Below are 22,271 nucleotides of genomic sequence, written 5' to 3'. Positions count from 1 at the left end.
TACAAGTCTATGACCTATTCAATTGTAGACTCCTTACGGCTTTCTAACTCTAGTGACAAGATAACTGAATAATTATACCAACACTGCACAAAAAGCTTTTGACAAGCTCTTATAGAAAATTTAATTTGATAATTTTAAATCCGATATGAAAAAATACAAAATTAAATAAAATTAGATTAAGTATTATCGTGTTTTTTATTTTAATCACGTTGACACGGATAAGACACAATTTTCTTGTCTTAAAGGCACGAGTAATATATTTAATTAATTATTATTATATTTATACGTATATATATGATACGTTTATCAACGAGTTAAAATTAATAGTCAAATACTATTTTAATTTTACTTAAATAATGATAGATTTTATTAGTATGATAATAAATTTTATGTATGTTATTTATGTCAAATTTTATTATATTTGATATTATTATTTTATTATAATTATTTATTTTAAAATTGAATAATAAAATTATATTTAATTATAAATATTTTAATTTAGTCGTGTTAAACGTATCAAATGTTTTAATCATGTTAGATAAAAAATATGTTTAGTCGTGTTTATTAATCATGTCATATAAAAATTTTTGACAAATTAAATAAACGTGTTAATCGTGTCGTATTACACAGTTATTAAACGTAGCTGTATACATGCTCAATATGTTGATACAAATAATTATTCATATCATGTTTGAATTTATTTTTATTATGTTTCGTTTTTAAATTTTGTCGACACAATTAAGATACGAAAATACGAATTACCAAATCTACAAAAAACTCAAACTCTTGATCAACCTAAATTATATTCCCGTAAATCCCACGCAGTTCACACATTTATAATATTAGTAGAATACCAAGAAAAAACCTCAAAAATAAAACATCTTTATCATTTAAATTAAAATATAAATGAATAATCAAATTCTTCAGTTTTTAAAAGTGGGAGTGTGCATCGTGTTATAGTTTTATATTTAATACTTTGTCTATCATTAGTGATTTAAATATTATCATCTCTTTAGTAAATAAAAATAAACATTAAAAAATGTTAAAAAATAAATACTTATAATTTTAAAAATATTTATTTTTAAAAAATTTTAAAATCTAAATGAACAAGCAAATTTCTTCGTGGGTTCTTGAAAGTGGGACGTCGCGCTGTTAACAGCCTTGATCATTTTTTTGGTTCTATTTCCCATCTCTTTTGTGGACCTTAAAAAAAGAGAAAAATCTTTGTTTGAAGAACGTCACACGTGCGCCATTCTCTTCTAAAATCAGAACAAGTGGCTCGAATTTGAAGCCTTCCGAAAGTCTAATTATGAACAAGGTCAAATATGATAGTAAAATCTTGAAAACAAATAAATAATATAGTACCATAGCAAGTACGTTTAAGCTGACTTTTTTTTTTATTTTTTTTGAAGATTCTTAAGCTGACTTTTATTAGTTAAAATGAGAGTATAAATTATCATAAAAAAACTAATTAATACAGAAATTAATTAAATTAGGTTTGTTACTATTAGCAACATCACGATTGTCGTCATTTGCATCAGCAATTAACACTGGCATATATTAATACCATATTTTTGCATCATCTTTTCATCATAACACCGTCATTGTATTTTAATAATTTCTTATATATTAATATCTTTAATGTAGTATGGTCCCTAATATTTAGTAGTAATTAATTAGTATTAATAGCTAATTTTGTTATGGTAGTATAAAATAGCACCATGCACAAAATCCTCTTTTGTTACTTCAGGATTAGGTGTTTTATGTAACTTGAACTAATAATTTGCATATATCATTAACGGTTCTGAACCAATTAAAAAAATATTTAAAAATAGTTCGTCTGAACCAAGAAGGTAGTGAAATATTACATGAATATTTTTGGATTGATTCGACATTGTCGCAACCGGTGCTTCCATGTATTTCCTCTCGTTGTTATCGAAACTAGCTCGACAGTAGACACTGGTTGGTCCTTCGCCAACTATAAATTCTGCTCTCTTCTACTTTATTTATTTATTTATTTTCCATATGATCATCATCATGCAATGAAAAGACATGAACCTCAGAACAAAAATGGTTATTTTTTTTAATTATTCGATAATGCCTATTATAATTAACAATGCACTCAGCGTCATGGTAAGCAATACGTTTAATAATAATAATTAATTAATTTGATTTAAAATAAAGTAATGAGACATGTTAAAAAGTACATACAAGCATTACATGAAATTATTTTGAAAATGACAAAAGCTAGTTATCTTTAATAAAGGTTTATAGAAACTTGTTAATAGGATCGACCTCACTCAATTTCCTTTTGCGGAATGGTGTGAATCGAATGCATTTGTTTCCTGTATGTAACTTTTCTGGGAATGTTTGGCTATGATAAGTGGAAAAGATTTGAGCCAGGAAAGGGCCAACCAAGAAATTGTGTACAAAGCATGGACACAATCGGGGAAAGCAAACTCATAAGCGAACAAAAGGGAAACAATTATTGTATCAGAAAAAGGAAATAATTCAGGTACGCGGCTTGGGAGATGGACAATAAATAAAAACTTTGATTTTGGGTTATATGCATAGTACCCAAATATTTACGAAGCTAAATTAAAAAGCTATATGCCCAACTTAGAAGCTTGTAGGTCCAATATTGGGTTAATTACTTTAATTAATACTAGTTTTACTAGAGCTGTTGGTCATTTGCAGTATTTGGCAAATGAATGAAGCTAGACTTAAGAACATGCATGTTTTCTAGTAATCCTTAAAAATCTTTAAATATGTATGTGCAAAGTGAGATTAGATCTAAAGTCACCTTCATGTTGTAAGAGTTATCAACAAGCAAGACAACCAGACATAAAAAATTTGCAATAAAGTTCATGTCCACTCCCTTTAATGCTGGGTCCGAGGAGAGACTAATAATGTTTCTTTTATTTTATTTTTCTCAAAATTTAGTAGTTTGATCAGTGGGGAGCCGAATTGTAATTTGAAATCTTCAATTTGAAGACGTGGTAGTGGTCAGCCTGGGATTCAGTTAAAAAGGAAATTACTGAAATTTTACCCTTTTCTGTAGAATGTTTCTCTTTGCCTGGATTTATTCTGCTTGGCCACATGCACGAATATGGATGATGTAGGGCCAGGAACGAGCGTGAAGATAAGATTAAACCCATGAGTAATCTGATGCGTCTTTTAGCTTGAATCCAGCGAATAATGATTTGTGTTAACCAATGCTGCGGCCTGGTTTCAATCTATCCAATAATGATTCGAGTTAAAAGCTGCACTTTTCACCATAAACAGCACGAGCTTGGAATTAAAAAGGGGAACAAAATTCGCACAAAATAAATGCAGAGAAAGAAAAAAGTTGATAACATAAGCCTTACGTTTGAACTGACATCACCACACCCGCCGCATGGAATTACACAGCACACCTAGCTGGAAATCTCTTTCCTCTAGAAATTCCCTGCCTGCCCCATCCTCATCACCCATCAGCAATTCCCCACATTCTTTCAACAATCAGGGAAAGAGACCAAGAGAGTACTACATATTCATAATCAGCCCTGTATTATTCATTTATTCTACAAATCCTGCCACCAAAAGCAAAAAAACAAATCGTCTTAATTATCTCCACACAAAAAAATTAAATATAATACCCCTCCAAATAAAAAATTCCTGGCCTCTCCCCTGCTTTACAACACGCCACAACAATCACAACTCAACCTTCTATATAAACCTCTGTTTTCTTTTCTTTTTGCTTCATACCTAAAACGCAGACAGAATAAAAAACAAAACAAGGCAAGAAAGAGCAGCTCTTTTTCACTGCAATGGCAACAGCGCAAACACCCCATATAGCCATTCTGCCGAGTCCTGGGATGGGTCACCTCATTCCACTCGTCGAGTTCGCCAAACGACTCGTCCACCAACACAACTTCACTGTCACCTTTGTTATCCCCACCGATGGTTCTCCTTCTAAGGCTCAAAAATCAACTCTTGATTCTCTTCCGAGCTCGATAGACTCTGTTTTTCTTCCTCCTGTTGACTTGAGTGACCTACCCGAAGGTTCAAAAATCGAAACGGTGATTTCTTTGACGGTGGCTCGCTCCCTTCCTTTCATTCGTGATGCTTTAAAGTCACTGGCTGCAAGGACAAAACTTGTTGGCTTGGTGGTTGATCTTTTTGGTACGGACGCATTTGACGTTGCTAGAGAATTCAACGTCTCGCCGTACATATTCTTCCCATCCACCGCTATGACCTTGTCTCTGTTTCTTTACCTGCCAAAGCTTGATCAAATGGTTTCATGCGAGTACAGGGACCTGCCTGAAATGGTGAGAATTCCAGGGTGCATCCCAATATACGGGAATCAATTGCTGGACCCAACTCAAGACAGGAAAAACGACTCTTACAAGTGGCTTCTTCATCATACAAAGAGGTACAGATTGGCTGAAGGAATTATGGTGAACAGTTTCGTGGACTTGGAAGGAGGAGCAATAAAGGCTTTGCAAGATAAAGAACCCGGTAAGCCACCGATTTACCCGGTTGGTCCACTTGTTAACGTTGATTCCAGTAGCAAAGCTGATGGGTCGGGTTGTCTGAAGTGGCTAGATGGTCAGCCACATGGGTCGGTTTTGTACGTGTCATTTGGGAGCGGTGGGACCCTGTCCTATAACCAGATAAATGAGTTAGCTCTGGGATTGGAAATGAGCCAGCAACGGTTTTTGTGGGTTGTGAGAAGCCCAAATGATCAGGTGGCTAACGCCACGTTTTTCAGTGTACAGAGCCAGCAGGACCCTTTCGATTTTCTGCCAAAGGGGTTTTTGGAGCGGACGAAAGGCCGAGGTCTGGTGGTGCCGTCGTGGGCGCCACAGGCTCAGGTGCTGAGCCACGGTTCTACAGGAGGGTTTTTGACCCATTGCGGATGGAATTCAGCCCTCGAAAGTGTTGTTAATGGGGTGCCTCTAATCGCATGGCCACTTTACGCCGAGCAGAAAATGAATGCCGTGATGCTGGCTGAGGATATTAAAGTTGCATTGAGAGCAAAACCCAACGAAAACGGGTTAGTTTGCAGAGACGAGATTGCAAAAGCTGTTAAGGGTCTAATGGAAGGCGAAGAAGGGAAAGGTGTCCGAAATAGAATGAAGGACCTGAAGGAAGCAGCCGCAAAGGTTCTGAGTGAAAATGGGTCTTCCGGCAAGGCACTCTCTGAAGTGGCTCAAAAGTGGAGGAACCAGATAGGCATCTAGAAATTAGAAACGCACCCATTTTCGATCTTTTTTCACTCTCTACCGTTAAGTTATGGTATTAGTATTAGTATTTAACTTTATGTTCTACATTTCTTTTCCATTTTCCTGTATATGGTCTAGGCCATTTGGTTTGTAAGTTGTAACAACAGCTAGCAATATGTGTTTGAATGTTAGAAGTTGTTGATATACAGTAATCAGTTCTCTTGGGAGTTTCTAGTTAAGTTCTTCCTTTCCCTTCCTTTTTACTTGCTTATTTTATGAAGTAGGTGAGATTGGTGCGGCCGCAGAATAGTATTCCATTGAAGTGCATAAGAGCATTCAATCATACTAAAGGGGTGGACCCAACGACCAAAGAAAACTTGTTACATCACATTTTAGTGATGGCCACACTTAGCATTGATTGAAAGTAGGTGGCTGGTATTGACATGAAGATGAATCCAGTCCATTGATATATATGGCAAATGTTGAAAGCCAGAAGAAAAAGGAAAACTTTTTGCCAAAGACTTAGGAGAGCAACAAGGTAGGTGATCCCGTTAAAAGCTTCCTGCCTCAAAATATCTCAAATACAGATAAATTTTTCTCTGCCTCATACATTATACAGTTCATTTACAGACTACATTTCCCTTCTGGAAGCATGATCAGCTAGCTTCTGCGACAGTCAAATTTCGGAGTTCATGAACCCCTTCTCATCTTACACAATTTGGAACCAAAGGAACACAAATTGGGCAAAAGAGAAAATTGATGAGCATTTGACTGGAGAGATTTGAACTTTGAAACTTTTAACGTGATGCACGTTTGTGGCAGTGGGCACTGAAAAGGACTTGTAGGTAATATTGCCATACTGATTTTTCTAGATGAAAATATGATTTGTGACAGTAATACCTCACAGTTTGATATTTGACAATCTACTTAGTACGATGTGCTCAATTCTCAAAGTGGGTTTTTCCTTCAATGGAGCCAATCCAATACCAGAGAAATGTTACCCACAGGGGACCTACCTATTTCGGATACAAAGCCACTCTTCCAATGTTTCTCTCTGCCATAAACCACTTTAACAAAGTGTTGGACTTAGTTACAACATCAATTCAATAATTTAATCAGAGCCATAGAAGGTTGAAAAGATTAGAGATAAGGCTAATCAGTTTCTAATAATTACTTGCAGATGTAAGATAAGGGGTTTAATAAGGAGCAAAGTCAAGTTTTATTTAGTTTCAAAAGAAACACGAAACCTCCCTTAATGCAATAATGACGGGTAGGGAAACCTTGGAAACTTGGAATGTGCTCGCCAAGGGATGCTTACCTAAGCTTAGCATCACTGACCTCTTCAAAAGCTACGTGTCATCGTTTGGCCCCACGATGAAGCATGGGAGTTATCACTAGTCCATTAGGATCGGTACATAATGTTCTTGTAGCTATTGGGATAATGTTTTTGGGTCAAAACAAGTGTGAGAGGGAAAGACAAAACTTCCATCGCCCGACATTATCTGGTCTGAATTCATTTTTTTTTATATATTTAAGAAATGAAGAATTCAAATTTTATTTTTTTAAAAGAATTTATGTATCAATTAACGAGTCAGTTAAATAATAAAAATTTTATATAAATAAATTATCAAAATAATTTTTAATTTTATTAATTAATTGAAATCATTTGTGAGATTCTCAAGTTCAACACTAGAACTATATTTTGGGGAAGGAATTATTAATTAAGAAGTCAATTTGTTAATTGTTTAATTCAAACAATCGTGATTGGTGCCGTTGGAGAGCTAGGATAACCTATGCTGTTATTAATGGCATCCAAATCTCTCACGTTTTGTCTAATGGATTAAGACCTTTAGAGTTTCAGTTTCACTGAGGACAAAAAAGGGTTCGGAGCTAAGGATCAACTCTCCTCATCCATGCATCTACTCCTAGCACAAATGTAGTATTTAACAAGTTGATCATGGCTTCTCCTCATGCATGTGGTTGTGATTAGTTGTTGCGTCTTTATTAAGCTGTCTTTGTTGGAATGCATGACGGACGAGGGAATCGATGAATCATTCATAGGCTGCAACAGGGTAGAAGTAGAATAGGCGGGACGACTTTCTCCTATTCATCGGCACAGAAAGAAGGAAAAGGAAGAAACACGAATCAAACTTTTATAATGATTTGCAATTGTTGTTGTTTGTATTAGAAATAGTATTTGTTTGATCGATATTGAAACGTACGTATTGGGGAAATTTGAAATGGTCACAAGGCTATAGCTATAGCTATCAGAAGCTAGGCATTGACTTCAAAGAACAAATCCCATTCTAAATAGAAGAGTCTATTATCCAAAAATATTCGTCAAAAGCCGAATTGTTTTCGAGCCGGCCGGCCGGCTACAGTCCGCAGAGCGTTTGACCTTATACAATTCATGTGGCCCTTAGCAACATTGGGTAATTCTCATAAGTTTTTCTTTCTCTTTTTCATTTTGTAAAGTTGGAATACATTAGTTATTAGATTGTGACTAATCACCAGCCCGTTGTACTAACTCCAACTATGGATACATAAGCTAAACGATTTCCTTAACAAAATCCATTATATGAGGAAAAGGAAGAGGTCATAAAGACTTTGGAAACATTATATTTGATTCTTGGTAGTCGGCTCTTTTTTTTCTTCTTCTGAAATTAACTCAACCACTGTAATTATTGTTATTATTATTTTTGTTTAATCCACAATGGTGAGGTTAGGTTAACAGCATTTTTCTATAGTTTTGACACTAGCGCTCTACAAGTATATTTTTATAATGTAAATAAATAATGATAGTAGTAATAATAGATTAATAGATTCCTTTCCTTCACATTTTAAATTTAAATCCTCCAGGCCAAGGGCTGCTATTCTCTCCCACCTTTCAAACTTCCACTCAAGCCCTCAAAAAAGTGAAAGGTCAACAAACTGGGCAAGAAAAGGTACTGCAATTATTGTTTATACAGCCGTCAAAAGGAGAATGATTCGGAAGCTAAAAGGATCTTGTCATCATTTCCATCTAGAAGATATATATGTATCACCATTTAATTTTTAAGTCCCTTTTAGAACATTTTTGTTAGGTACCCTATCCAATACTTTGGAGTATTATTTGTCAGCACTCCACAAGGTGAAAAGTTGCCTATAATCGTATCATCTTATTATGCAATTCAATGCAAATATTTTACTTCTTCTACTTATTACTTATCAATGATATGTCCTAATTTTTCAATTTTTATGGCTTTCTAAATTTCCACTCAAATGTGAATGGAATAACTAGCTTTCATACTGACATTTTTCCTCTGCCACACTGTTCTCATGGGCACAAATCAGGCTTTTGAGTTTTTGGAGGAATCAGGGCGTAGCCTAAATTTGGGCTAAGGCCCATGTTTTGGGAGAGAAAATATTCAGAAGGCCCACTTCGTGAAAAAGAGCAAAGGACCTATAATCTGTAGGAGCGTAAGCCTAACTCCGGCCCGTTTGAAGTTTCTAAAATGTTGTACCATTGCCTTTCGAGGTGACTTGCAGTCTGCAGGCATCTGCACTTAGTAAATATGCAACGATCGGAGTTGAAATATCGAGTCAGGCATGATCAGATAACATGTAGGAATGTTTGTAAGGCCTCTTTTGTTTTATATTAAATTATATAAAATTTAATATAAAATATTATAATATATAAATTGTATCATTAATTTTATATATATAATAAAATAATATTATATATGCATATATTTAATTTATACATAATCATTATTATAACTTATAACATACTTGATGTATATGATTACACTTTTTTTATAAAAAGTATTTATATAATTACACTTCACTTTAGTTTTTATAACATATTATTTATAATTAATTATTATTTTTACAAATTTTGATATAAAAATTAAATTATTATAATATATGAATTGTGTCATTAATTTTATATATAATAAAGTAATATATTATATATGTACATGTATTTAATTTATATATAAGTATTATTATAATTTATAATAAATTTTATTTATATGATTACATTTAATAACTTTAGTTTTTATAACATATTATTTATAATTAATTATTATTTATTCAAATTTTGATATAAAACATTATAACATTATAGTTTTATTTTGTGGATGTTAATTTTATTATCTTTGAATGTTAAATTGATAATTTATGTAAAAAGACATAATTATATAAGTAAAGAAATAAATGCATGTTTTTTCTTATATTTAGATTATTTGTATATTCAATAATTATGAATAAAATTTATAAATTTTAATATTATCATTTATAAAAAATAAAAATTTTGATTTATTGATTCAAAATCGAATCGATTAAATTAATTTTATATTTAATCAATTTGATTTTTTTTATAATTAATTAATTAATTTTTTAAAAATATTTAATTTATTTAATTCTTAAATATGACAAGGACATGAGAGTGACAATTCCACTGAAATAGCATCATGTATTAATTACTAGGTGACATTTTGTGCACTGAACCCTGACCAAATTTTCAGAAAAAAGATCAAAGATTTTTAAATGTGACTACTGATTCCGAGGCAATGGAGATTGTTATAAAAGGAATAACATGCAGTCCCTCAATTTTAACTTATATTTCACATAAATTGAATATAAATCTGAGTATCCTTGAAGAGTGGGTAATGGAGTTATGGACCAATTAACTCAATTTGAGTTAAGGACTTGAGTTCTAAACTTGTAAGCGAAGGAACAGCTAGCCATGGCCAATTGGCCATTACATAAATAGTGTCAGTGCGAAAGATAAAAATACAACCACCAATGACCTCTACCTGTGTTTTGGTTATCGTATAAAACTTGAAAAGTTTGCATATCTATTTCATAGCTTGCAAATGAGACATCCGTGATTTGATGTCTGCCAAGCTCATTTTTCTGCACGGAAATAATTCCCTCAATCACGTGGCAGATTCTTATGCGCCAGCTCCTATATAGTTTTCATCCGTGGAAATTGCTAAATATTTACCAACAAAATTATCCAGAATTTCACATAAAACAAGTGTAATTAGTTTCTACTCTGCTGCAAATCAGAAGAGCTAAAATGTTCCAAAAGTGTTTCTAACAGGGCTAAAAAATTGGGTTTCAGGTATTTGTATAATCCGAAGGGAGAAATAAAGTGGAGCTCAAGCAGGCTTATTAATAAGGGCTTTGAACTTAGATACGCAAGAAGGTCAGGGGATCTCCAATAGTATTTCGTACAGTGATTGTTAGGCAGCAGTAGTAATAGTAGTAGTAATTTGTAATTTAGTCGCTTTTTAATTTGTCCACGCAAGTCCCTATTCCCTGTGTTTCCTTATCATCATGTTTTTCTCAAATTAGGAATGAGATTGATCTTAGTCAACGATATTGACATTCTCACAAATTGAGATCACGGACTATTCATTTATGAATGAGATATTTTTCTCAAATTATGAATGAGAATGGTCCTGATGGACGGTCTTAAAGTCTATATCACAAGTTGATATGATAGACCATCCATATAGGATAGGTCTTAAAAGATCTAGACCGCAAATTAGCCCATTCTTTCATAATAGCATCCCTAGTATCAACTAACTATTTGGTGTGATCTAAGATTCACCCTAAATTTTATAAGATTTCTAAAAAATAATAATTTCAGCAATAATATTCTATAATTGGTAATGTAAATTACAAAGAATGGTGTGTCAAATCTATAAATATTATTACAAGAAAGTTCATACATCCATGTAATTTACATTATAATTCATTCATTAGTTCATTTTGTTTACTGTTATTGGTTTTTTTTTTTAAATTATATATTTAATATTATATTCAACATAAAACTTTTTAAAATAGTTCTTAATTTAATGATAAAGGTTTTTTAAAAAAGGTATCCTTTTCATGAGTTGAAAGCTTATAGATTATAAATGTTTAGCTTATTTTGTATATAATGATTATTAATTTAATTAGAAAAGAATCCAAAAGTCAACAATAAGTGTATAAGACCATGAACTATTTAAAAATGTCGATTTTAAAAAATTTAGCCTGGGATAATACAAAAAACCTGCAAAAGCAACCCCTTTAGACCCCAAAAACCAAAATGTACACCATGCCATACTCAGCAGGAGAGGAAAAAAACTTCCACCTTCCTCATCCAGAGAAGCAAATCACAAAAACATCAAAACAACCCTGTACAATCCAACAATCATAACCCCAGCACAAAAGAAGAAAAAACCAAACGAGCATGAGGTCCCCCCCACTAGCACAATAACAACAGGCCAGACCATCTCACAGTTAAAGCCTCCTCAATGGATAAAACAAAAAGGGGACCGCCTTGGGAGCAAAACAAACCACAACCACGAGTTGGATTTTGCTCTGCGGCTGGTCCCTTTTGGACTTCCAGGAGCTCATTTAACTGTTCAATCTATTTATTAGGGATATTGATATTGGCTAGTAAATCTAATTAACATCCTTTCCCTGTTCTTGTGTATAGAGATTTGCTGAAGAAGAAGAAGATAGAGATCAATTGCTGAAATTAATCTTCACCCAGATGGAGAAGGAAACTAAGGTCTGTGTGACCGGTGCAGCAGGCTACCTAGGTTCTTCCCTGGTCAAAAAGCTGCTAGAAAAGGGACACATCGTCCATGCAACAGCAAGGAATTTGGGTTAGTTTTTTTGCCCCTACTCTCTGCTGTCAAGTCTTTGATATGGTTGAATTCTGTCTTATTTTAAGTTTTTGTATGATATGTATGTTGTAGGAGATCCGAATAAGATCGGGCTTCTTAAAAGCCTCCCAAATGCAGAAACCAGATTAAGGTTGTATGAAGCTGACATATATAATCCCAGTCAGTTTCAACATGCAATTGAAGGCTGTCGATTCGTTGTTCATATGGCCACTCCCTTACAGCATGAACCCCAGAATCATCAGGTTTCAAAACCATTATACTATTCATTTTTCATCTTCATACTTATCCTTGTTGGGTTCTTTTTTTCCTTCAGAAGGGAAGTTACAAGTTAAAAAGGAAAGATGTGATTGTTTTTACTCCTTTTCGACCGTTTTTCAAAAGCAGAGAACAAAACAAATGACAGTATACTTTCCTTTGTAATGTTCCATGCTAATTGCTAGGTATAGTAGTCAAGTCAGCAGTAAGTATCAAAAGGCCCGGGCGTTTTTGGAAGTTGCTCTTGTATTTTTCACCTTTTTTTTAAGCCTTTAGTACTTGGGCCAAAGGGAAAATTATTATATTATTATTGAAATCTATTTTAATTTATACCAACCATCACCTCATTTTCCTATTACGAATTCAAGGTCTATGAAATGATGTCTTATTCAGGGTGTGATAAAAGACTTATTGATAAGATTTTTAAATCTATAATCTCTATTTGGCTAGTTAGATGAGGAAAGTATTTTAATTTTTTTATTATGTAAATCTAAACTCGATATTAAATAAAATAAATTACTTGAAATCAAAAAATGAGTAGTCGACTTAAGAATATTTTGAGTAGTTAACAATAGAATTTATAAACCCTTTTATGTATGCATTGAGACATAAAGATTACAATAATAGTAATTTTTTTAAAAATATATAAATAAATATTTTATATAATAAAAAATAGATATATCCTTTTTTTATGAGTAAGGAAATAAGTCCGTAGTGTGTGATGAGCACATGAAAAGGCATACAAGCTCAAGTAACAAAACAATATTGAAGCATTATATTTAGTAATTAAAACTAGTAATAATTGATGTTGCAATAAAACTATTCAAGGCTTAAATTCACTAGTAGGTATTCAGAGCTACCATATCACTGAAATAATCCCACATCACATGCATGAATTACTATATTTTTCAATAAGTAATTAATGATAGGAATATTTCTTTGGAAATTAGCATTATTGATGATAATTTGGGTTCCTCCATATCTCCTAACATAATGAAAGATATGCTCTAGTTAATAACAAGAAGTGTTCCCCAAATTAGAAAACAGAGATCGTGCCACTATAGCAGACTAGCATCCCTCAAAAGTCGACTCTTGGTTACAATTTGACACAATTAGAAATTAGTCTAATTTCTTTTACTTAATATTATGTGCATGATACAGTTCAAAGATACATCTGAGGCTGCAGTTGCTGGAGTGAAGAGCATTGTGGAGTCTCGCATCAGATCAGGATCAGTGAAGCGACTCATCTACACAGCTTCGGTGGTAGCAGCGTCAGCTTTAAAAGAAGATGGGGAAGGCTTTAAAGATCAGTTAGATGAATCCTGTTGGACTCCCAAAGATGTTGCTCTTCCTTACACCAATGAGCCATTAATGGTAGACGTCGCTTTCAAAATTCATCTCTATCATGACGAGATAAATAGGATGCATGCAAATATCCCATGGTTTGAAATTTTGGGAATTGGTGTTAACATTGCAGGGTTATGTTAGCTCAAAAGCCGCTTCCGAGAAAGAGTTGCTGAGGTATGATAGTGAGATAGAAATTGTGAGCCTCACTTGTGGGCTTGTGGGAGGGGACACACTTCACTCTAGCATGCCGGAAAGCACGGGAGTGCTCATTTCACAAGCCACGAAGAACAAAAGGAGGTATAACACTCTAAGGTTTTTGGAGGAATTGTTGGGAAAAGTCCCAATTTTACACATTGAGGATGTTTGTGATGCTCATATTTTCTGCATGGAGACGCCCTCTATCAGAGGCAGACTTCTCTGTGCCAGCGCATATTTGAGTTCTGCAGATATTGCGAATCACTGTCGAAAAATTTATCCAGATATCGAAATACCTGATGAGTAAGTAATGGCTCGTAATGCTTTACTGTTTACGTTGAAAGCAGGCTAATCAAGGAATTTGAAACAGCTCGGTGTACAGATTTCCTGCTTTCTCTGCTATGGCTATGACAATCTCGTTCCTGCTTGGTTTCAGGTTTGTGTTGAACTCGGGGAGAGAAATCCTTTGGGGTTCTACTAAGCTTAAAGAAATTGGATTTGAGTACAAATGTGATGTCAAAACGATACTAGAAGACAGTATCAACTGTGGGCTGAAGCTGGGTGAATTTTCAATATTCTGAACCGACCCCTTTGTTAATTGCTATCCTTTGATTAGAAGTACATGCTCTCAAGACTCGAATTTTCGTTTTCAATGAATAAAGGGAATGTCCCTTATTATTGGACACTTTAAACAACTCCTTTCCTTATCGTTTGTAGGAGTTGGAATTTTGTCAATGCATCTTGCAGGAAAAGAGTAAAAGTGGTCAGACGATGGTCTATGGATTAAATAAATGAGCACTTAAATGACAAAAGTAGATAAAGATTAAGTAAAAATTAATAGCAAAATCACTCTCAAATCTCAATGCAGCAGGAGTACCGTGCTGTTACGTTTGGCCTTCCTTTTTTGGCTTCACGTGGGCTTGCACAAAATTTATTCCTATTGAAGTCGGTTACTACTAAAATATGATCAATTCAGTCTGCATCGGAGAAATCCGTTGGACTAACGAGGATAAGAAACATTATAAAAGGGAGGTGACTGACGAAGTACAACCCACTAAAGAGCCGTTGCAATAAAAAAAAGAAAGGGAACATATTCCAATTTTCTCTTCAGATCCTCCGTCAATGGAGAAGGAAACCAAGGTCTGTGTGACAGGAGCAGCAAGCTTCCTTGGTTCTTGGCTTGTCAAAAAGCTCCTAGAAAAGGGATACACTGTCCATGCGACGTTAAGGAATCTGGGTTTGTTGTCTCTCTACCCCTCCATCTGTCAAGTCTTTTGAAATGGTTCTTCTGGTCTTGTTTAAATTGTTGTACGATACGTTGCAGGAGATCCGTATAAGGTTGGGCTTCTTAGTAGCCTCCCGAATGCAGGGACCAAATTAAGGTTGTATGAAGCTGACGTGTATAATCCCGGTTTGTTCAAACAAGCAATTGAAGGTTGTGAATATGTGGTCCATATGGCCACCCCCCTGCTCCATCAACCCCTCAGTTCTCAGGTTTGAATTTGCATCAATGGTGGTTTCCTTACTTCATTTTCATTCCCAAAAACTCAAGGATGTAACAGTGGAGTTGCATATATACATGGATCAAAAAAATTCCATCAAACCAGTTTTACATCAGGACATGAAAATCAGTCGTACTAATTAACACTATCCCAAGTTCTTATCCAACAAAAATGAAAGATGCATTATCACTTAAATTTCTTTTTTAATCTATAAATCAATATTATACAGTTCAAAAATACATCCGAGGCTGCAGTTGCTGGAGTGAAGAGCATTATGGAGTTGTGCATTAGATCAGGAACTGTGAAGCGACTCATTTACACAGCCTCTGTGACGGCCGCATCACCTATAAAAGAAAATGGAAAGGGCTTCAAAGATCGGATGGACGAATCCTGTTGGACTCTCCAAGAAATAGCACTTCCCTACAGTAACGAGTTGTTGGTGGTAAACGACTTTAACTTTCTTCCTTGCTGATGCAAATTGGACCGTCACATGATTCAAACCTTGGAATTTGTATTCATTGCAGGGATATACATGCTCAAAAACACTTTCCGAGAAAGAATTGTTGAGGTATAACGGAGAGCTAGAGGTTGTGAGCCTCGTTTGTGGCTTAGTGGGAGGGAAAACACTTCTCTCTAGCATGCCTGAAAGCATGGGAGTGCTCATTTCACAAGCAGCAAAGAACAAAAGGAGGTATCGCACTCTAAGGTTTTTGGAGGAATTGTTGGGAAGAGTCCCAATTTTGCACATTGAAGATGTTTGCAATGCTCACATTTTTTGCCTGGAGAAGCCCTCTATCAAAGGCAGGTTTCTCTGTGCCAGCGCGTACTTGAGCTCTGCAGATATTGCGAGCCACAGTCGAAAACTTTATCCACATATCGAGATACCTGAAGAGTAAGTTATTTTCCATGATCCTCTAGTCCTTTAATTAAAAAGACAGGCTTATCAGATACCAAAAATCATTCCATTGATGAAGTTCCCAATCAAAAAGAGGTCTTCTAGCTCAATTTTCTAGCACCATTTTTCTTCAATCCACGAACCAATCTCTTCAGCTAGACGCGATTTGTTAATAGCTAGAGCAAAACCGCAAGGAAATTTCATATTAAGAATAAGTCCATCAATCCAAACTCTTCAACAAGCCATCTTGATCTTTGCGACGACAACAACAATCCCAATTGACAAAGATAAATTGTCATTTTGAGCCCACACAAAAAGTACCTTCTTCGAATCTTTTCAACCTCGTTTCTAGCTAACACCTGCTGGTAAATGAAATAAAGACATGTAATATAGTGGTACATTTGCTTTTCAAAAAAAAATTTAGTGGTACATTAGAAAGAGTAGATTTGATCAAGATGAGCCTTCTATCCAATGATAAGTACTAACTTTTCCAGCCAGCAAGCTTACTTTGAAAAGAGTCTACATCAGGCTTCTATGCAACCTTAGCATTAGGGTTCGCACCAAGAGGTAGGCCAACGTACTTGATTGTCTCTGGGAGATCAAATTGCCCATGACTCAGTCACTTGATAATCAGTCCAAGTCCAACCCCCACCAAACAACTCTTAGAGAACTTTATCTTGATGCCCGAAATACGTTGAAAGCAACCGAAAATGATAGTATCATCAGCATCTTTGCAAAAAGTAATTTTTCGACGAAAGTTGTGAGTTCGAGTCACGTCCAAATGCCCAAGCCTTGATTGCTTATCTGGGCTTACAAGAATGGGCCCATCAGAATTCCCAGCATCAGAAATCATCACCCCTGTTTTCGTGTGATTTTTTCTCTTTAATGCTGGAATTTTTTCCAACCGAAACACCTCTAGAATTCCTGCTTGACAACCCATCCTTCGTTACATCTGTCTAGTTTTCTAATTCATCCTTTTGAATTTGGAGACTAGCATTGGGGGTATTGCCATCGTTAATATCAACTTGCTTACTGTTGCCACTTCAGCTAGTGTCAGATCATTGTTGTCTCCCAACGAATTGACTGTAGAATCTGAATGATCGTCGGAAACCGTACGTGAAGCTTGTTGCCGGTTGTTAAACCTAAGACCCAAAAAACAGGTTCACAGATTTTGTGATTTATTATAAGTTAGTGATGCTTGGTTTCAGGTTTGTGGAGAACTTAGGGAGGGAAATCTCTTGGGGCTCTGCGAAGCTGGAAGAAGTTGGATTTGGTTACAAATGTGATGTCAAAATGATACTAGAAGACAGTATCAACTGTGGGCTGAGGCTAGGTGAATGCGGGGCCATCCTCTCGGATTTTCGTTTCTAATTTATCTAATGCCAGATACTCTGCTCTGGACGGATGAACCTATGTACTTGCCACAATGATGAGATAGCTGCAGAAAAGCTTTTTTTTTTAACTAGACCAATTACATATTTTTGTTTCTTTTGCATCAGACAAAGATCAACTCGTCATTTTTTGCTATTGATTTGATTGCATCACCAGACCATTTATTGGTAAGGCTACCTGACACATTTATTAACAAACATCACTATCCCATGTCAATTGAAGATTAGAAAATTTTACATGGATGGAAGATTACGACTCTTTTTTTTCTGTGACTTCCTTTCAAGAAACACTCCCAAGCCTACTGGATTAGAAAGAGATATGAATAATGAAAAGCAAATGAAGGGAAAACAAATTATTTCTAAGAATTGAACTGCCTAATCAACTGATAATTTTCCTGGCCAGCTCCATCAGAGACTGATACATTGCTGTTGGTCACAGCTATATGAACACTCCTCAATCTCTTTTTCTGGATCAGCTTACTCTAATAAACCAGTGCACTACATTTCTATTTTCTCCTCCCTTTTTTTCTTCCTTCTGCTCCTAATGGGGTGGAAGTTTGAAAACTCATTAAGAGAAGAATTCAGAATTATCGAATGGGAAACTCGGATCGAATTCCAACTTATCAAGTGATGAGATATCCAGGTCTCCAATTGGGGAATTCGTAACTGAAGTCGGTGCAGAGATAATCTCTGTAAGATCAGATTCAGAAGTCTGCACGTTTTGGGCAAAACCAAAGCTGCCCATGTGGCACGGTGACACTGAAAAATAGTTGGATTCAGATGTCGCTGGAGACATAAATGTCGGAGAAAGGTTTCCCATGATATCATTTTCCATTAGGGACTTTACGAACATGCTGTTTTCCACTTCTTCTGATTCAACAGGGAAAGGAAATGAAGGAAAAATGTCCTCTCTTGTGTCCAATTCCTCTGTTTTAACCATAAGCCCTGCTCCAAGACTCATAAACATCTCTTGTGATTGTTTCTGTTTCTCTTCAAGTTGCTGCCTTTTCCGAGAATGATTGCCTTGCCCTTTGGACATTTCTCTTGTTACTGGTACAGACGTGACAGCAAAGTGAGAAACTTGGTTACAGGTATGTCTTCCTCTATATTTCACCTCAAAGATTGTAGGGTCCTCATCTGATCTTTGAACTTGTTTAGTGGCTAAACAGCCTTGTGAGTGACGATGAGTGCATCTATAATATCCCCTGAAATTGAGCACGCAAATTAAACGTTAGAAGCCATATCAACACAATTAGAAAATTATTCGTCTACTAGACCAAATTCCAAGAAAATAAAAACAGGGCGGTATGTCTTTATCGATACTTTGCAGACATGTTTCAACATCAAAACCTCAACTGGACTGGAGAATAATTGAACTTGGGAACTGTTTTGTGGTCCTTAGGACAACTGCAATCAAAACTGACCACGATCCTTATATTATTATTGCTATTATCTTTGCACTTTTTGCTACCACAGTTTCAGAACCAGGTCAAAAGATTTGAAATAATCCTCGTTCCATAAGGTTAATGGGGGGAAGTTTTTGACTGTTGCTACTCGTTTAATTGGTAGTATCATATAGTTTAAAGAAAATTTTGTGCAGCACTGCCTTAACATTGATTAAGACCTCCATTTCCATTCCTATAAACAGTCAAACTGGCTGACCTTTCAAAATCATCTCACATACATTTTGAGCAACTTCTTCCCTCCTTCATTTCTCTATCTTGAGTTGGAAAAAAAGAGAAGTGCTAAATAGGAGGAATTTCTGCTTTCATAACTTGTCTAATTAAGTAATCAGTGAAATGTACGGCAACAAAATGTTATGTTGAGAATTTATATCTAGAGAACAGATGATATAACATTTTGTTTGTCACCTTTAAAACTTAGAACACATTATAAAGGATGTGCCTTTTTTGTTTATGTGGCATCAAAGTAGTTACTTAAGTAGTATTCAACGCTTGGAACAATAACAAAAGACAATAGGCAGAGCCTCAAGGTGAAATTGTCAGACGCCCCGGATGGGGGGGGAAAAAATCTAACGGGTTCGGACTAGGACCATTCCTGCTGCCAATAAGTGTTAAGAGATGATTATACGACCCCACCTACATGTGGTGTCGTGACTAAAAGGTGTACGTTGGATAAGCTTGCCGATGAGACTCTTGTCATGTTGAGCAAACCTCTTTAAAAAAGGGGGAAAGAGAACTATACTACAGCAAGGTTTAATTGCGTGGTATATACGAAATTCTGTACTGTAATAGTAAGAACATTTCTCACCTTGGAAAATTGGATCCAAGAATATCTTTCTGGCCATATTTTCGCCAGCAATATCCATCATCGAGAGGCCCCTCTAATGACGTCCCAGAGCAAACCCTTAATTGCTCGGTCCACCCGGACGATGTTTTTCTGTAACAGTTAATATATGAGAAATAAAAACCCATACTACAAAGTAATCAAAAGTTGAACTTGAATCAAATTATACTTCTACTATTTAGAGAAAGCTGTGAGAAAGAATAAGAAAATGGTAATTTTACCTCTTTTTGGACACATCCTTTTTATCAGAGCCCTCGCTTCCTAGGCTGCTGTTGGCAATGGAAGCAGGAGATTCCAACGTGCTACTTGTGGGCTTAGTTTCAACCACAAAACCACTCCAATTCAGCATTGAAAGAGCTTTCTCATAGGAACAGAGAATTTTCTCAAGTAAGTCCTGGCGTGTTTCGGGAGATGAAGAAGGATGGAGATGCTGCCTAAGCAGATTGGTCAGCTGTTTCCCTTGTGTTAGCTCATTCAAAAGAGTCTTTTGCTCCCAATCCATCGTTCTTTCCATTCAAAAACAAAAATGTTCCCAAATATCTGTGGTGAACTATACGCTCTCGGCGGTGATAAGCTTTGCTTGGTTGTGGGGTTAATTTATAAACTTTAAGAACATGGAGCGGTACTAGATCATGTCAGGATAAAGCTATAGCTTGATAAGAATCAAAAGTGTACAAAAGTGAAGAGCCAAAAGCAAGCAACATAGAAGAAGTTAAGATCCAGATGGCTCTCAGAAACCAAAACCCAAATACAAGGGAGAATAAGCAGAAACAGCAAATCTAGAATGTGGGAAATGATGGTGGGTAATTTGACAGAGAAAGAGAGCGAGATATAAATTAAGTAGAAAAGGTATCGATGGCAAAGCTATGCATGCAAAGGATAAGAAAAGAGGCTTTGGCACAAAGCCAACCCCGGAAGGGAGGAGGATATTGGAAAGAAATGAGGTGGAAAAGGGGGGCAACTATGACTGGGAAGAGAAAGTTTGTATAGTCACAAAATGGAGTGGTACATGTTAATATAGTAGAGAGCGAGAGAAGGGCGAGTTGCTGACCAATTCAAACCCCACCCAGCAAGAAAAAAATTGGCAATCGTGAACAGACGAGAAGTTCTAGAGAGGAAGAGTGGAAAGTCAGAGATGAGTATTGAACGAATAAAGAGAGTGATAGAGCCGATGGGACCAAAGGAAAAAGGGTAGAATCTTCAATTCTGCTTCCGCGTTGTTGCCCTTGCTCCTCCCACATTTCACTATTACTAAATGGGCTGAAGAGAGTGACGTAACTCGGAGGCGTCACGTCCAACCCTTTGCTTACGATGGATGTTGATTGATCACCCATGTGAGACACAAAAACATGTAGACTGTGCATTTCAGATTTCGTTAACTTAACACCGCCCCGCCCCCCTCCCTTTCTTTCCTGGACAACTTACAAACGATGAAAGCCTAACGCTGTATTCACAATAAGCTTTGTCTCTCTCTCTCTCTCTGCATAAAACAAGAAAAGGGTTCTCTCAAATACTTGAGTTATAGTTAGGCATGAGTCCAATTTTCTCATGCTATGTTTCAAACATTATGTAAAAACTAATTAAAATTTAATATATTTATGTATTTTTTTAGATTCAAGAATTTTTATAAATATTTCAAATTCACCACTAAATAGAGTTTTTTTTTTTTTTTTTAAAAAAAAAGACATTCATAATAATTGCATTCATAACCGCTTGGAGTATACAACTCCTTTTACAACCATACAGCAGGTTAACACATCCCAGAAAAATAAATATTGGTCGGTATCCCTTTTGTTGCTTGTGACATACCCTCGATATTTCCCCACAAAGATCTAACAATTTCATAAATTTAAAAATAATTATGAAAATCATGTTTGTACGTAATTTATCACATAATTTATATTTAAATTTGAAATTCAAAGTTATATTCAAGTTATCAAACATAACCATAATGATTATTAAAACTTAAACAAATGAATTTACTTCATCTTGTTCCTCTAAAATTTATATATGTATTTTTTTTTTAGTTCTCTCTCAGAGTACTTGAGCAGACACGTCTGTGGTGCACTTTGTAATATATGCCACTTTATTATTGCAACTATGAGGTAATGTTCATAATTAGCTTGATGGCACGGTTCTAACTATACTTGACCCAAAGAGGAAAAAGTTGTCCCGGTAACGGATGTAAATGATGTTGAAGTCTTGAATCCAAATCCACGGCATAAAGATATGGCTGGGACTTTAAGATTCTAGCATTATTATGAATTCAAACCTGTTTCCAATTAAAATGTAGCGAATAGATATTAATCTATTATACATACCAACAAGTAAATTATAAGTTATGTTGTGATTATGTCACGATGAGCTTATCAGACAAAGTAAACGAAGAAAACAGGGGAATGGCAATCAGACAAAATCAAAAGATATAAGAACATTTTCAAATTTTGTTCAAAGGAAAAAGGAAAAGTAGGCCTTAACTAGAGACTATGGAAGAGATCTGGGTA

At 35.3% G+C, this 22,271-nt stretch overlaps 4 protein-coding genes across 5 annotated transcripts; 3 read left to right on the top strand and 1 right to left on the bottom strand.

Annotated features, from left to right (window-relative positions):
- Positions 1-3,666: 3,666 nt before the first annotated feature.
- LOC18614008 (hydroquinone glucosyltransferase-like) lies at positions 3,667-5,446 on the top strand. The gene is given in 2 exon segments (XM_007051538.3): positions 3,667-5,215; positions 5,217-5,446. Coding segments are annotated over 2 exon segments (1,422 nt in total). The 5' UTR covers positions 3,667-3,809; the 3' UTR covers positions 5,233-5,446.
- A 6,068-nt stretch (positions 5,447-11,514) lies between these two features.
- LOC18614007 (NADPH HC-toxin reductase 1-like) lies at positions 11,515-14,367 on the top strand. 2 transcript variants are annotated; one of them, XM_007051537.3, is made up of 6 exons: positions 11,515-11,854; positions 11,948-12,117; positions 13,292-13,504; positions 13,608-13,774; positions 13,883-13,975; positions 14,109-14,367. In XM_007051537.3, the coding sequence occupies exons 1-6, from the start codon at positions 11,740-11,742 to the stop codon at positions 14,251-14,253; spliced, it is 903 nt and encodes a 300-aa protein (XP_007051599.3). In that variant the 5' UTR covers positions 11,515-11,739; the 3' UTR covers positions 14,254-14,367. The 2 variants fall into 2 exon arrangements, with proteins under 2 accessions (XP_007051599.3, XP_017982303.2); XM_018126814.2 differs by having other exon boundaries at positions 11,517-11,854; positions 13,608-13,975.
- Positions 14,368-14,508: 141 nt separating this feature from the next.
- Positions 14,509-17,629, top strand: LOC18614006 (NADPH HC-toxin reductase 1-like). The gene is made up of 5 exons (XM_007051535.3): positions 14,509-14,909; positions 14,997-15,166; positions 15,404-15,616; positions 15,699-16,066; positions 17,278-17,629. Exons 1-5 carry the CDS (start codon positions 14,795-14,797, stop codon positions 17,438-17,440), a joined length of 1,029 nt encoding a protein of 342 aa, XP_007051597.3. The 5' UTR covers positions 14,509-14,794; the 3' UTR covers positions 17,441-17,629.
- Positions 17,630-17,646: 17 nt separating this feature from the next.
- WRKY46 (WRKY DNA-binding protein 46) lies at positions 17,647-20,768 on the bottom strand. The gene is made up of 3 exons (XM_007051534.3): positions 19,989-20,768; positions 19,732-19,860; positions 17,647-18,665 (listed from the first exon to the last, which is right to left on the bottom strand). The coding sequence occupies exons 1-3, from the start codon at positions 20,279-20,281 to the stop codon at positions 18,029-18,031; spliced, it is 1,059 nt and encodes a 352-aa protein (XP_007051596.3). The 5' UTR covers positions 20,282-20,768; the 3' UTR covers positions 17,647-18,028.
- Positions 20,769-22,271: the final 1,503 nt, after the last annotated feature.

Source organism: Theobroma cacao, chromosome 1 (assembly GCF_053813885.1).
Source record: "Theobroma cacao isolate CCN51 chromosome 1, ASM5381388v1, whole genome shotgun sequence".
NCBI classification, from domain to species: domain Eukaryota; kingdom Viridiplantae; phylum Streptophyta; class Magnoliopsida; order Malvales; family Malvaceae; genus Theobroma; species Theobroma cacao.
The sequence above is the reverse complement of the archived record's forward strand: the minus strand, read 5'-3'. Positions and strand labels throughout refer to the sequence as shown.

What these genes read in the sequence shown, in the direction of transcription:
- LOC18614007 (XM_018126814.2), top strand. Translation starts at nt 11,740, where the DNA reads ATGGAGAAGGAAACTAAGGTCTGTGTGACCGGTGCAGCAGGCTACCTA. An exon ending in TGCAACAGCAAGGAATTTGG is followed by an intron (nt 11,855 to 11,947) that starts GTTAGTTTTTTT and finishes TGTATGTTGTAG; the next exon opens with GAGATCCGAATAAGATCGGG. An exon ending in ACACCAATGAGCCATTAATG is followed by an intron (nt 13,505 to 13,607) that starts GTAGACGTCGCT and finishes TTAACATTGCAG; the next exon opens with GGTTATGTTAGCTCAAAAGC.
- LOC18614006 (XM_007051535.3), top strand. Translation starts at nt 14,795, where the DNA reads ATGGAGAAGGAAACCAAGGTCTGTGTGACAGGAGCAGCAAGCTTCCTT. An exon ending in ACAGTAACGAGTTGTTGGTG is followed by an intron (nt 15,617 to 15,698) that starts GTAAACGACTTT and finishes TATTCATTGCAG; the next exon opens with GGATATACATGCTCAAAAAC. An exon ending in CATATCGAGATACCTGAAGA is followed by an intron (nt 16,067 to 17,277) that starts GTAAGTTATTTT and finishes GCTTGGTTTCAG; the next exon opens with GTTTGTGGAGAACTTAGGGA.
- WRKY46 (XM_007051534.3), bottom strand. Translation starts at nt 20,281, where the DNA reads ATGGAAAGAACGATGGATTGGGAGCAAAAGACTCTTTTGAATGAGCTA. An exon ending in AAGGATGTGTCCAAAAAGAG is followed by an intron (nt 19,861 to 19,988) that starts GTAAAATTACCA and finishes TAACTGTTACAG; the next exon opens with AAAAACATCGTCCGGGTGGA. An exon ending in CTTGGATCCAATTTTCCAAG is followed by an intron (nt 18,666 to 19,731) that starts GTGAGAAATGTT and finishes GCTCAATTTCAG; the next exon opens with GGGATATTATAGATGCACTC.